Here is a 14,673-nt window from a genome sequence, read left to right on the forward strand (position 1 = left end):
TTCATCACTTCTGCTCAATACAATCTAAACAAGTTAATGAATCTTGTGTTTTCCTGTGCGTTCTGTCCAGCCGTATCCTCACTTCATGCCACGGCGAATCACAGGCAGACGCTACCGCTCTCAGCAGGCCGTACCGCCACCTCCTTACCACCCTAGTCTGCTGCCCTACTTCCTGTGAGTTACACATACTCGCCTACACCAGAGCTTTGTGCTTAGTGATGTATTAAAGGCGCATTATGATTTATTTTATTTTTTCAAAACAAACCAATCAGCCACAATACAGATTTCATATTTTTCTTCCCACATTTTTCAAGTATTAAAAAAAATAAAATGAAAGTGGAATTTGTAATTTCAAAATATAAGATAAAACATGCATTTCACAAAGCTAAAGTCAGTCATTAATAAGCTAATTAGACAATTTCTGTTGTTTTTTTTATACTGATATTTTACAAATAATAATAGAAAATGAAATTAGATTTGTATCATTTCAAAATATGAAGTGTAAAATGTAATGATTTATGAAAAATGTATCAATTTGATGAAAAATGTATCAATTCTGACACCCCTTTTTGAATGTATATTTATATTATTTTTATTATTTGAATTCTCTTTATTCCAGACACTAGGTCCAATAGTACAAAAGACAAACAAACAAAACAATACAAACCACACAATATACCTTAAAAACAGGTATGCCAATGTTTCATTAAAGGTGATTGAAAACGCACCTCAGTAAGCCTGGGATTTATCAATAACTTTAAAATGCCCATCTCCAATCGTATAACATATAAACTTATAGATCAAATTTCTCATCAAAGAAAAAAATGATCGAACTCCTATATTACAAAATAATTGTCTTGCTCTACACCTTCTATGTTTTTTTTAAGAAGAATCCTTAAACAATCATTGTATGCAATCTGCAGCTTATGGAGACTCTCTTTTTTTAAAATGATACCACAGAGGAACTGTGTATAAAGAACTGCAATAACTTCTACAGAGCCTCAACCTGCTCCAAACACAAATAAAACTTTCTCACTAGCATATTTGCTTGAACATATAACTTTCAATGTTCCCTGTACATATCATTATCATCACTCATGTCTTCAGTGATGACATACTCAAAATATTTAACCGTTCACTAACATTTAAAACTTGCCCTGACTAAAAGAAAAAATCTGGAAAAATCATATCAGTTCAAATTTCATATTAAAATTGTATCAGTTTTTGTGCCAGCAGAGGGTCTACTGACCATCTCTGTACACACAGCTCTGTGGTTTAGGAAAGGCTTACCTCTCCACACTAGTCATCTCAGTTCCCAGTGAAAGACCGCAGCTTATGCTAGAAAACATAGATATGCTGATATTTCTTTTTTAAAATATAATATCCCAGCACAATCACAGTTTTAGTTTGTTTATATTAATTTGCTATTAAAATAGCAGTCTACTTATGGCAGAAAATGTATTATTTTGCAAAAAATGTGCAGCATTTTAGAAAAAAGCTTTTCACCTTAAAATCGTGACTAAATCGTAAGATTAGTATCGTGAATCGCGAGTCAGGTGAATTGTTACATCGCTAGGATCTATTTTATTTTCATTTTATTTCAAGCCTTCCGTGGACAGGTGTTGAGAATTAGCAAGTCTGCTAAAACACTTAAACAAATGCATTTGATTGTCCAGTGTAATTGTGATGCCAATGTCAAGATAAATTAGTAAATATACAATAAAATACATAAATAAATTCATAAACAAAAATATAAAGTACAAACAATGACTCAAGCATTGTGAAATTGTGCTACATAAAGCATACCTGTATAAATAAATAGTAAATAAAAGGCTAAAAGCAAATGCAAATGTACTCTCTTTCAGTAGGTTGTGTATATAAAACTTTTCCAGTTGTGTTTTTGACACAGTTTTTTATTTATTTATCTTTATTTTTGTTTTTTTGGTTGGTCAGATCTGTTCTTCCAGTCCAGCCAACAGCAGTGGGTCCCGCCATTAGCCTAGAGCTGGATGTAGATGATGGAGAGGTTGAGAATTATGAGGTGAGAGGCTATAATCATTTCAGGTGACTGTTCTTAATGATATGTTTAAAGACCAATCCCCTGCTGGGTCTTACATACGTTTGTTCTTGTGTTCCACTAGGCTCTGTTAAACCTGGCCGAGCGTCTTGGAGAAGCCAAGCCTAGAGGTTTGACAAAAGCCGATATCGAACAGCTGCCTTCCTACAGATTCAACCCCAGCAACCATCAGTCTGAGCAGACTTTGTGAGTGTAACACACCATTACTGCAAACTAATTAGTATTTGAGTCTTTTGTGACCTTAAGAATTGAGAGACTACAAATAATTACAATTTTCAAAATCTGCATTTGATTCTGTTGCTAATGGTTGATTATTGTCAAACTTGTAAAACCACTAACAGAGTTGACATTTTCCATCATTTTCTGCTTTAGCTCAAGATGCTAACCTCAAAGCAGATACCACATGGCATGTCTAAAACAGAATTGTATATACTTATAGATGTTCACCATAACAGAGTTGATATAAGTAATCTTCTATTGGTTTTGTACAATTTAATGAGAAGAATACTGACATGCCTCAAGGCCTTCCAGAGTTTCCCGCCAGAGGAAGTGACATCACTGCAGCAAGTCGCATGCTTTTTCTATCAGTGCTTTAAAGATTGCTTTGTCTTTTGAAAACTGATGTAACAGAGTTGACCTGAAATGAGGGACTGACAGGTTTCTATTTATTTATTTATTTATTTATTTATTTATTTATTGATTGATTGAAATGACGAACAATACAGACAGTATGTGCTTTATGCTAATGTTTAACTTCGTAAACACGAAAAAGATAATTAATTAGACTGATTTTACATTGAATGTAAGCTTGAATGTGTGATTTAGGAGGCAGAGACAGTCAGAAATGGGTATAGTGGGGGTCTTTAATGTCCCTGAATGCACATTAAACGTTATTTTTAGATTTTACTTGATATACTTTGTTGTTATTAAAAATGGTTCAAAGTTTTTGTTTTATCCAGGAACATTTACCCACAATTGTAGAATCATACATAATATACATTAAATATACATTTCTATTTTCTATTTATTTATTTATTTTTTATTTTAATGCATTTTAACTATTTTAATGTTGGAAATATTAAACCTTTTCTCTCTTTTCCCCCCTGCAGGTGTGTAGTGTGCATGTGTGATTTCGAGTCTCGTCAGCTGTTGAGAGTACTGCCCTGTAATCACGAATTCCATGCCAAGTGTGTCGATAAATGGCTTAAGGTAAGCAAGCAGATTAAATAAATCAATTATTATTAATCAAACTGAGCATTAATGTAGTGGTGGTACTGTATACCCATTTATATCAGTGCTTCTTAACACAGCACTGATATCCAATGCAGTATTGATAGATCGTTTCAAACGTTTTGTAAACTGAAATTAAGAATATAGATGTACAAAATGAACCCCAATGCATTTATTAATTCAGACATTTCAAAAGCTTCTCATATATATATATATATATATATATATATATATATATATATATATATATATATATATATATATATATATATATATATATATATATATGTATATATATATATATGTATATATATGTGTATATATATATGTATATGTATGTGTGTGTGTGTGTGTGTGTGTGTGTGTATATATATATATATATGTATATGTATATATATATATATATGTGTGTGCGTGTGTGTGTGTGTGTGTGTGTGTGTATATGTATATATATATATATATATATATATATATATATATATATATATATATATATATATATATATATATACTAATGACAGTGACTGTGTGTGTGTGTCTGTGTTTATCTTCTTTAAGGTAAGGGTTCCACTCCACTAATATTAAAATAAATTGATTTAATTTAAACATATGATAATACTAATTACATTGATATTGTTTAATGCGTGGTTTAGTTGACAACTACAACAATTATATGTTTTTTGTCTGTTTGAAACCCACCAAAATGCCTAATTTAGAAATGCGCTCATTACTTCAGTCTATACTCCAGGCAATATTTTTATTTTTCATTTATTTGTAAACCTAGTTTTAAATTGTATTTCACTTCTTGTTCTTGCTTGATCCATCAAAATAATAATCATACTAGCCTATAGTTTAATCAGTTATGGCCTTACTTTTTTCATTTTAAGGGCCTACTCACACTATGCCATCTGTACCGTGCCCAGGCCCGTTTCCCGGATCGTTTGAGAAGTGTGAGTGCGCTGAATCGGGCTCAATCACGGTTCACTTGGCCGGCCCTGGCCCGGTTGGAAGAGGTGTGCCTGAGCGCGGTTCACTTGGGCTTTGGCACGGTACGCTTGTGTGTGAGTGCAAAACGCGCCAAAGCCCGAAACTGAAAGCGAGACATGACCTTTTAAGGGACTGTTTCATATAGATTTATTAATCATTCTTACTGTTCAGTGAACGCAAACTGCCATAGTTTATTAAAGAGGCAAACTCCTCACTTCACGACAGCTGCGCGCCTTCAGCAGACCTCCTCATTCCTGCAGCACGAGAGCTTTATGATAGTTTATGAGCGCCAAAAGTGGCGGATCTGTACGGCGAAATATCTGACTGCGTGTCCCCGCATCCCTAAGGACTATTTGGCGAAATATTTGACGGCATATCAAACGACTGAAACGATATAACTAGAGAAATCTCCACTGTGCTGCTGAGTGAGAGAGAGCTTCTCACTGAACAGCCCAGCAGCGATGACGTAAGCGTGCCTAATACAACATATAAGATTAAAATATGGAACAATAATCAGATGGTAACTTTTCCTAACGATCACACTTCCACATTGCAAAAACAGGTCAATATGAGGAAAAAAGTTGCGACACTAACAATGTAGATGAAAATAAAAAATACAAACAATAAATATCCCTCAACTGACCTCCTTGCTTTTCCTTCACTTCTGTGACACTTCTGTCCTTCTCTTGTCTTCCAGGCTAACAGAACCTGTCCTATTTGCCGAGCGGATGCATCTGAAGTCCAGCGGGATTCTGAGTGATGCTGCTCCCCAAACACACACACACACATAAACACACACACACACTAAACACTTCTGTCATTCTCCTGTTATATTCAGTTAACTTCCACATGCATAATTACTCCTCGCACACAGATGACTGCTGCAAATGATTCGCCAAAACTTTGTTCATTAAAAAAATTGTTTGATATTCATTGGCGAATATCAGACTCACTGAAAGATAAACACACACACACACGCACACACAGACGTCCCTTCGGTTGTTTGATCACTAATTCTTTGAGTGGAAGTCCAAAGATTATGGTTCATATTATCATTCTGGTTATGTTCTGGTTCTGATATTGTTTTTCTTTGGTTTCTTTTTTTTTTTAAATATATAAATATATATAGTTTAGTTCTCCCCTTTTGGGGGTGGGTGTTGGTATGTTGCAGTCTTGTGTGAATGAGTGAGCGTGTATGTGCACTAACATTCCCGGCTATGTGAGCACACTGTGGTGTGGTGGTCTCTTTTCGAAGGTTAATGTTGTGAGCATGGGCTTTTATATTTTACCAACAAATATAGCTATATATAAATATGTATGTATGTATCAATATAGAGGGACAAATTACAACTTTAAAAAAGAAAAAATAGGAAAAAAATGCAATTATGGAAGACTGTCTTTGTCCAAAAATGGAGGAAAAGTTTGCGACTCAAATTCTATCTATACAGAAAAACGGGCTTTTTGGGTGGTTCCTGCTCAATTATGATTTAGCATAGAATTGGAAAACTGTGAGGTGTGTGTGTGTGTGTGTGATTTGTGTGTGTGTGAGAGAGAGTGTGTGTGTGTGTGTGTGTGTATTATTAGAGAATCAGTTGTTTGTTATTTATCCCATATGTGTGGTACAGAACACTGGCTTTTCACTCTCACTTTTATTCTCGTCTGGGATTGGCTGACGATGCGCACTGACATGACATGTGATTGGTTTAGAGGGCAGTGGAATATTTTTGAGTTACTTAATAGATTTATACTGCTGCAGCCTTCATTTTTTTCCCAGTTTTGTTTGAAATCTTTCACGTTTTTGCTATCTTCATATAAAAAAAAAAACTGTTACTCCATTTATTAGCCAGACCTGCAGATTGATCATGTAGAAATCACCACTTTTAGCACTTAAAACTCCATAGTGTCCATTTTTATGAGTTGGTGGCTGTTATATTCGCTGTTAGGGTTTAGTTTGGTCCTGACATGTAAATTCTGTCATCATTAAATTATTCTTGTGTTGTTTCAGACCTGTAAGACCTTCTGTCATGTTTGAAACACATTAGAAGATAAATTTAATGCTATATGAAAGCTTTCATTTCTGACATGTTTGCTTTAAATCATTCGTGAAGCAATCGAAACAATAATCCATACCTGTAAATGTAAGGCTTTATTATATATTTTTGAAATTCATGAACATTATACAATAAATAAATATTTTTGTGCGTTATTTGCATATCGCGTGACACACATTAATTTCAGCAGTTCCTAATTTGACCCAATTTTAAAGCTGCAAAATTGTCTCCTGATTAACGTTTATATGCAAATAAAAGTCTAATTGTCCAGAAATGTAAATTGCTCATCATTTACTCTCCCTTATGTTGTTTCACAACCGTAAGACCTTCATTTTTGCAACTCATTAGAAGATATTTTTAATGATGTATGAAAGCTTTCAGTTCTGACAATTTAAAGTTTGCTTAAAATCATTCGTGAAACGTTCAAAAAAGTAATACATACCCGTTAAATATAAGGTTTTATTATATTTTTTTGGAAAGATATGAACATTATATAATAATTGACTATTTTAGCTGTTATCTGCATATTGCATGACACACAAATAATTAATTTTGAATAGCTTCAAATTTGACAAAATTTTAATGCTGCAAAATTGTCTCCTGATCAACTTTATTTGCGAATAAAAGTCTACATTTTTCTGAAATATAAATTCCTCATCATTAACTCTCTCTTATGTTGTTTCAGACCTGAAAGACCTTCATCTTTGAAACACATTAGAAGACATTTTAAATGAAACATGAAAGCTTTCAGTTCTGACATTTCAAAGTTTAATTTAAACCATTCGTGAAGCGATCAAAACAATAATCCATACCTGCAAATATAAGGTTTTATTCAAATTTTTAAATACTTTTTTAAATATGAACATTAAACTATAAATTAATATTTTTTGCTGTTATTTGCGTATCGCATGACAGGCACAAATTAATTTCAGTGGCTCCAAGTTAAACCAAGTTTAATGCTGCAAAATTGTCTCCTGATCAACATTTATATGCGAATAAAAGTCAACATTTTTCTGAAATGTAAATTCCTCATCATTTACTCTCCCTTATGTTGTTTCACACTTGTAAGACCTTCTTCTTTTAAACTCATAAGAGGATATTTTTAATGAAATATGAAAGCTTTCAGTTCTGACATTTCAAAGTTTAATATAAACCATTCGTGAAACGGTCAAAACAATAATCCATACCTGCAAATATAACATTTTATTCGATTTAAAAATTATACAATGAAGGGATTTTTTTGAAGGGGGTTATTTGCATATCGCATGACACACACACACATTAATTTTAGTGCTTCCAAATTTGACCAAATTTTATTGCTGCAGAATTGTCTACTGATCAACAGTTATATGCAAATAAAAGTCTAATTTATTTCTGCTGATTGTATAAAGTGATCATGTTTTCTTCAAAGACTTAAATTAAACGGCTCCATTTATATTGATATTAACGGGTCTCCTAATGCGTCTGGGTTTTTGAGTGAACTGTCAATATAGGAGCAGAAATCTGCTTGGATTAAAATGTCTTCGTGTTCCAAATAAACATTAGAACAACGTAAGTGTCTGCAAATGATGACAGGATTTCATTTTGAGATGAACTTAACCCTATGTGTCCAAAAATAGCAATTCATCATTTTTAAGCCCAAGATCAGATATCAGTTTTTGCCTAAGAAGTGATCCATTCACCAGCTAACCTAGTAGATAAACACAGCTATCTCTGATTAAAAAAAATCATTATTTGATTTTGCATGCTTTAAAATGTAGTAATCAGAGCAAAAATATGCGTACATGCCCATTCAAAGAGGAGTTGTTATCATATTGTTTGCAATGTTTGCAGACTAAAAAAGGCTAATACAGATTGCAATGTTGTTAGTATCATTCCCTAAAGGCTCCTGGTTTTAGTAAACGGTTTCTTGTCGTTTAGTCACTGCCCTCACTATACAGTTAGCTTCTTTTTTTTATTGCTGTACTCAAACTGCCTTCCAGTGCACCCACTCATACAGCCTCAATAAGGCTGTTATAGCCATTCATAGCCATGTGCGTTACTTTATAATGAATGCCTGAGATGTGTTACGACCCAAAAGGGGGTGTTTGTTTGTTTGTTTGTTTGTTTGTTGGTTTGTTTTTATGTATGCTGTATGATGGTTTTACGTCCTGCATTGTTGTCATTATGAATGGATATAACTGCCTCTGCGTGGCATGACGTGGGCTCTATGACTGGTGTAGAAAGTGTCATATACTTGTGTGATTTTAGTCTCAGAGCCTGCAGTGTCTTAATGAGAGATGCCTTTAAACCATTCTCCAGTGTTGTCCGCTTTAGTGTCATAATCGAATTCATGACGACCACGAACTTATGAATTCTTTATTCTTTGCAAAAACAGACGTGCATTACTCTTACTTAACCATCGTCATTCTGTGTTATAGGAGGTTTTTTGTTTTGTTTTTCCCTGCTTGGTACAATAGCAGTTACCTCAGTTTTACTATTTATGTTTTTTTTTTCTTCTCTCTCCCCGTATTCTTTTGTTTTGCAGAAACCAATAAGAGAGCTTATGAATTCTCTTGCGTTTGTTTATTGGTTGTTTTAATTCTTACCATTAAAATACAATTGTATCATTTAACATGTTGTAGTTTCATATGTATAATATCTGTAACCAAAATCATTTGAAGGCTTGATATAAAAATTTTTAACAAACATTTGTACTTTTTATTATTATTATGAGAGATATTACTAGTAATGCTTTATTAAGTAGTGCAAATGTTTTTGTTTTTTTTCTTGTCTCTGACCCCTATTCCCAGTCTTATGGATTTTAAAGGGTGGCTCGGTAATAAATGTATTCTCTTCTTTGACCTTTTCTGTTCTTTACTTTTTCCATTCTTTTCTCATCTCTTCATCTCTGATGTCTACATTTTCAAGTCTGTCGGCTGGTTTAAAGTGGAAGTTCCCCCACAACATAAAAATGTACTCGCCATTTACTCACAGGTGGTTGCAAACTTTAAGTTGTCTTCTGTTGAACACAAGAGATGATAAACAAATACTATGGAAGTCGATGGTTACAGATTTTTTTTCCCCTCAACATTCTTCAAAATATCTTCTTTTGTTCCGAACAGAAGTAAAAGCCTCAAATGTGTACTTGACAAGTGAAGCGAGTAAATGTTGACAGAATATTTATTTTTGGGTGAGCTTTTACTTTAAATGAATTTTCCACCCCGAAATGACAGTTGATTTACTTTGATTTTGTATTCATTTCTAACGTAAAAGACAAAGGAAACGCTTACAGCAGAATGTGCTTTGGGTGTGTGGGCTTTATTTATTTATTTTAGATGTTACAAAATTTATTAATAATTGATTTTAATCAATTTATTCATTCTTTCAAACTATTTTGTATTTGTTCAAATGAATAGTTCACTGAATCATTGGCACAAATGATGAAGTCAAACATTTTATTCCGAGGAAAATCGAAATAAAACAAGTCTTGCTCTGGGAAGCACAAATGTGCCATTTTCTGGCTTTTAAGCAATTTTTTATTGACAAACAAAACAAAAGCTTGTTACTTAATTACTCTTAACCTCACAGAACTGTTGTATAAAACGTAAATTACATTTGCAAGTGGTCACAAAACGATATTTGGGAAATATTTGGGTGTGTTTGCAGACTTGTGTATATTATTAAACTGTTATTTCCCCCAAAAAATGAAAATGCTCAATTACTCCCACTCATGTAATTCCAAACTCGTGAGGCGTTCTTTCATCTTAAGAACAAAAAAAATAAGATGTTTTGGATAAAATCTCTGAGCTGACAGCAGCAATTCAAAAACTATAGAACCAAAAAACATTCCACATGTCTTTAGTGGATCAGTCGGAATATTATGAAGGTATAAGAAAAAATTTGGGGGGGCACTTAAGACAAAAAATATGACTTCATTTATTAGTATTTCTCATCAGTGTCAGTATATTGTGCACATTTATGAGCACTGTGCATTGATGTATACCCACACGGGTGTATTCGAGATTCACAGTGCTTGAAATTAACACACAGCCTATACTGACGCTGAGGAGAAGAAACTATTAAATAAAGTCATTGATTTTGTTTTATGTCGAAAATATTCATGTAGCTTAATAACAATATTCTGATTGAACCACATGAAGAAAAATGGACTGTTTTGAGGATGTTTTCTGGACTTCACTGTCTACTTAGGATGAGAGAGCTCCGATTTAATCTAAAATATTTTACGTGTGTTTTGAAGATTAACAAAGGGTTTGGTACAACTTGAGGGTGAGTAGTTATTAGCAGAATTTTTATTTTTGGGTGAACTAACCATTTAAATTGGACAATCATATTAATAATAAGGGATAAATATAATTGCATTATTGCTAAGTTGTGATAGATGTCATATGGCAGTTAATACAAAGCGCTTTTTTTTTTTTTTTTGCTTTTGCTTTTTGAAAAACATCCTTGGTAATGTCTCCTCACACATTATTAAATAAGCAATTGTGATTTTATTGTAGTAGATTATAAATATTGCACAGCCATTTGTCCCAAGTTACTGCTATAAACACTTTATAAAGGAAAGGATTTCAAAGGATAGTCAGGATTTCAGAGAATAACAAATTGAAAGAAATTAAATCCTTCACATCTTTCTGTCCTCTTGTTACCATCCACTTCAAATAAAACGCTCAAACATTTAAAATAAAACGCTCAAACATTTTGACTGTTGTTTCAAACTGTAGACTTAAAGCAAAAGAAGGTGCTATGGATGCTGTAGTGGATTATAAGGATGACATTACACTTGACATTTCTACAAAAGCACAATTCAGCATATAACATGTGCAAAAATTCTGCAGATTCACATTCAGATTTCTTTCTTTTTGCTAAAGATCACACTGATCGTCTCCTGACTGCACGTCTTCACATAATATGTAAATGCAGGTCAGAGTTCACCAAACTCCAAATTTGCACAGGCTTGCATTTCTTGCCTCATTTTCTTTGTGTAGCATGACCACTGAATGAATGCTGACTGAAGTTGCATTTTGATTGAATTGATTAACTTGGAAACAAGAAATACACTAAAATATTCAAGCGTAACATTTTAAATATCACTCAAAAGCAGAATACAATTATTCAGATGCCATATTGTTACATTTTATTGGGTAATTAAAATTAAGGGGATAGTTCACCACCTTTCATTTTTATGGACAGAATTTCTAAGTGCAGCCCTGGGCCTAAAACTCTAACCCTGGGCTGGAGGGGGTCCGATTTAGGGACCACAGAAATGATTGTTATTCACCGATGATGTTGTTCTGTTGGCTTAATCCGACATGGACCTTCAGCATGGACTGGAGCTGTTTGCTTCTGAATGTGACACGGCTGGGATGAGAATCAGCCCCTCGAAGTCCGAGGTCATGGTGCTCCACTGGAAACAGGTGGCTTGCCAACTCCAGGACGGAGAAAAGTCTTTACTTTAGGTTTAGGAGTTCAAGTATGTTTGGGTTTTGTTCACAGGTTGGGGAAGGATGGAAAGTGAGATTAAAGGCGGATCGGTGCAGCAGTAATACGGTCAATGCTCAGCTGAAAGGCAAAGCTCTTGATTTATCTGTCAATCTACGTTCCTACTTTCACCTATGATCATGAGATTTAGGTCATGACAGAAAGGATAAGATCTTGGATACAAGCGACTGAAATGAGTATCCTTCGCAGCGTGGCAGGGATCGGAGTTGAGTCGCTGCTTCTCCACATCGAGAGAAGTCAGCTGAGGTGGCTCGGGCAATCTGTTTTGGATGCCTACCTTGGCAGGTGTTCCAGGCATGTCCCACCGGGAGGAGACCTATGTGAAGACCTAGGACACGCTGGAGGGACTATGTCTCTTGGCTGGCCTGGAAACGCCCCGCAATCCGTCTGGAGGAACTGGAGGAAGTGTCTGAGGAGAGGAAAGTCTGGGGTTCTCTCCTGAGACTGCTGCCCCCATGACCCGGCCCCGGATAAGTAGAAGAAAATGAATGAATATACTTCACCCAAAATAAAAATGGTCATCATTTGCTTTTCAAATCTTTTTTTTATTTCTTCTGCCAAACATAAACGTATACTAAAAAAGCAGCAGCCATTGAGTTCTGTAGTATATTCCTCCTATTATGGATGTCAATGGCTGCTTTTTTCCAACATTTTCTGTTCAACATTCAACAGAATAAAGAAAATAATTTAAGTTTAAAACCACTTAAGTGTGAGTAAATGTGAAACACCTATGAAAAACAGAGCTTTATATATACGTTTTTTGCCACATAAAGTATGTATGCAGGTGTTACAAATGCAATAGGTTTGTTGGCATAAAAGCACAGAATGTTATCCATAACACAGAATTACCATACATACTTTTTTTTAAGTGTAACTACTTAATAGCAAACAAAAAAATGTATATACCACATTTCTTTCTCTGTGCAGTTCAGTGATGAGTTCATCTCTTGTTGAACTGAGTAAAGGTTTGCTGGACGATGTGTTAAAGGAAATCATTTGCTTGAAGTAGTAACCTGGAGAGTGCAGCTCATCTGCTATGGCAAGACGCATCTCCTAAACTGGTGTAGGAAAATGAATACGAATGGCTGACTTTGATAACAAACTTGTTGCGACATTCCCATGCAATGCTGTCACTATCATCACTGCCTTCAGGAATTGGTTCAGGTTTTCCTCTCTGTCCTCCGTAAAAACTTACTAACATCAACCTAGAAACAGTGGCGCCCCCAGAAAATTTTCTTAGGGGTGGCCAGAAGAGGCCGCACCAAATCTTGGGGTGGCACACAAAAAAATAATGAATTAAGTGTAATGTTATATTTTTGTTTCTGGTAAATGAAATAATGTAGTTTTTATTAATTTAATTAATTCTTCTTGTAGTATTACAATTTATTCCTGAAATAATTCAGCAAGTACATGTGCAAACCAAATAAAAATCTATGTTTAGTTTAAAAACACTTTTCATATACTGTATAAATAACTTCTTTTTTATGTGCCTTTATTGTACATCATACGGTATATGCCATGTCTAAAATTAATGAAGATTAATGAGTTTATTATTTCCAGTGATGGGTTGCAGCTGGAAGGGCATCCGCTGTGTAAAAATGTGCTGTGGTGGCCATGGATTAATAAAGGGACTAAGCCGAAAAGAAAATGAATGAAAGAATAATGAGTTTATTAATAACCCAAACAAATGAACAAACTGAACAAAACTGAACTATATACACACTCACTATACCTAATAATATTATTTATCCATATTGCTTTTTGCTTATTGCTTTTTGATTTTATTAATGCAGCTTCTTCTATTGATATACTGTAGCTTAAGGTAAATATTAAATTGCCATTGCTGTCTATTGAAGGTGTGTGCGTGCTGTCAACGACGATCGGGAAGGGTAGTGGTGGTTCTAGTTTAAATGACACCCTGGGCGAACCACCCTATACACCCCCACCTCTCTTGAATTGTTAGATTTGTTATTCAATAAATATAACAATTTATTTACATTTATTCTAAATAAATACAATTGATATTAATATACAATTATTATTCTAAATAAATAACAGAAATCAGTCCTAAATATTACTGCAAAACAACAACTGGAGTGATATGCCAAGATCACTTAAGAAACCTTTTGCATGAAAATTAATTATGACAATTCTAGAGAATACAAAAAATGTATTATAGAATTATCTGTGGTCTTAGACCAGATCGAAATCATGTTATGAAGTCTTACCTCCCTGACTCATTATCCCTCCTTTCTGCTTTAAAGGTATGCTTAGTGAAAGTAACATCATCATCATCATCATCATCATCATCATCATATATAAACTTTAGTCGACTTTCAAAACTCGCTGCTTGCCGACACCTCTGCACAAAAGGCTGTTACTCCGGTTTCACGGCGCATGAGCGGTGCCTATTTTGTCGGCGTGCATGCAAACAACCACAGGAGTGCGTGAGGCACGCGGGAATGGTTTTCTGCGCGCATGCGTCAGTCTGCTTTTACCAGCATTGAACCAGAGGGGGAGAGCTATGTCAGTAACACCAACAATAATTTAGTGGCTGCATTTTATTTATTTATTTATTTATTTAAATATTGGGAATTTATAAGTTCATTTAAATCAATAATGTCAACCGCAAAATTATATTTGGGTGGCCAAAGGGGTGGCCACAGGGGTGGCCAGAGTTTACCGAGGGGTGGCCGTGGCCACCCCTGGCCACCCCTTGGGGGCGCCCCTGCCTAGAAAACAGATATAAAACTCTCAACTCATTGTACTGAACGACACTGACAGATACACATAAACAATATGGATAATGTATCGCTAAAAGTACTT

General features: G+C 34.5%; 1 protein-coding gene across 1 annotated transcript in view; it reads left to right on the forward strand.

The window, feature by feature from the left end:
• The window catches only part of rnf38 (ring finger protein 38), a 70,812-nt gene extending 61,779 nt beyond the window's left edge, over positions 1–9,033 (forward strand). The window contains exons 9-13 of the mRNA XM_690108.10: positions 71–174; positions 1,954–2,041; positions 2,142–2,263; positions 3,187–3,286; positions 4,992–9,033. Of these exons, the coding sequence (XP_695200.4) occupies positions 71–174; positions 1,954–2,041; positions 2,142–2,263; positions 3,187–3,286; positions 4,992–5,054 (477 nt within the window). The 3' untranslated portion in view covers positions 5,055–9,033. The remainder of the gene's footprint in view (positions 1–70; positions 175–1,953; positions 2,042–2,141; positions 2,264–3,186; positions 3,287–4,991) is intronic.
• The last annotated feature ends 5,640 nt before the right edge of the window (positions 9,034–14,673 follow it).

This window comes from Danio rerio, chromosome 1 (assembly GCF_049306965.1).
Source record: "Danio rerio strain Tuebingen ecotype United States chromosome 1, GRCz12tu, whole genome shotgun sequence".
Classification (NCBI taxonomy): Eukaryota; Metazoa; Chordata; class Actinopteri; order Cypriniformes; family Danionidae; genus Danio; species Danio rerio.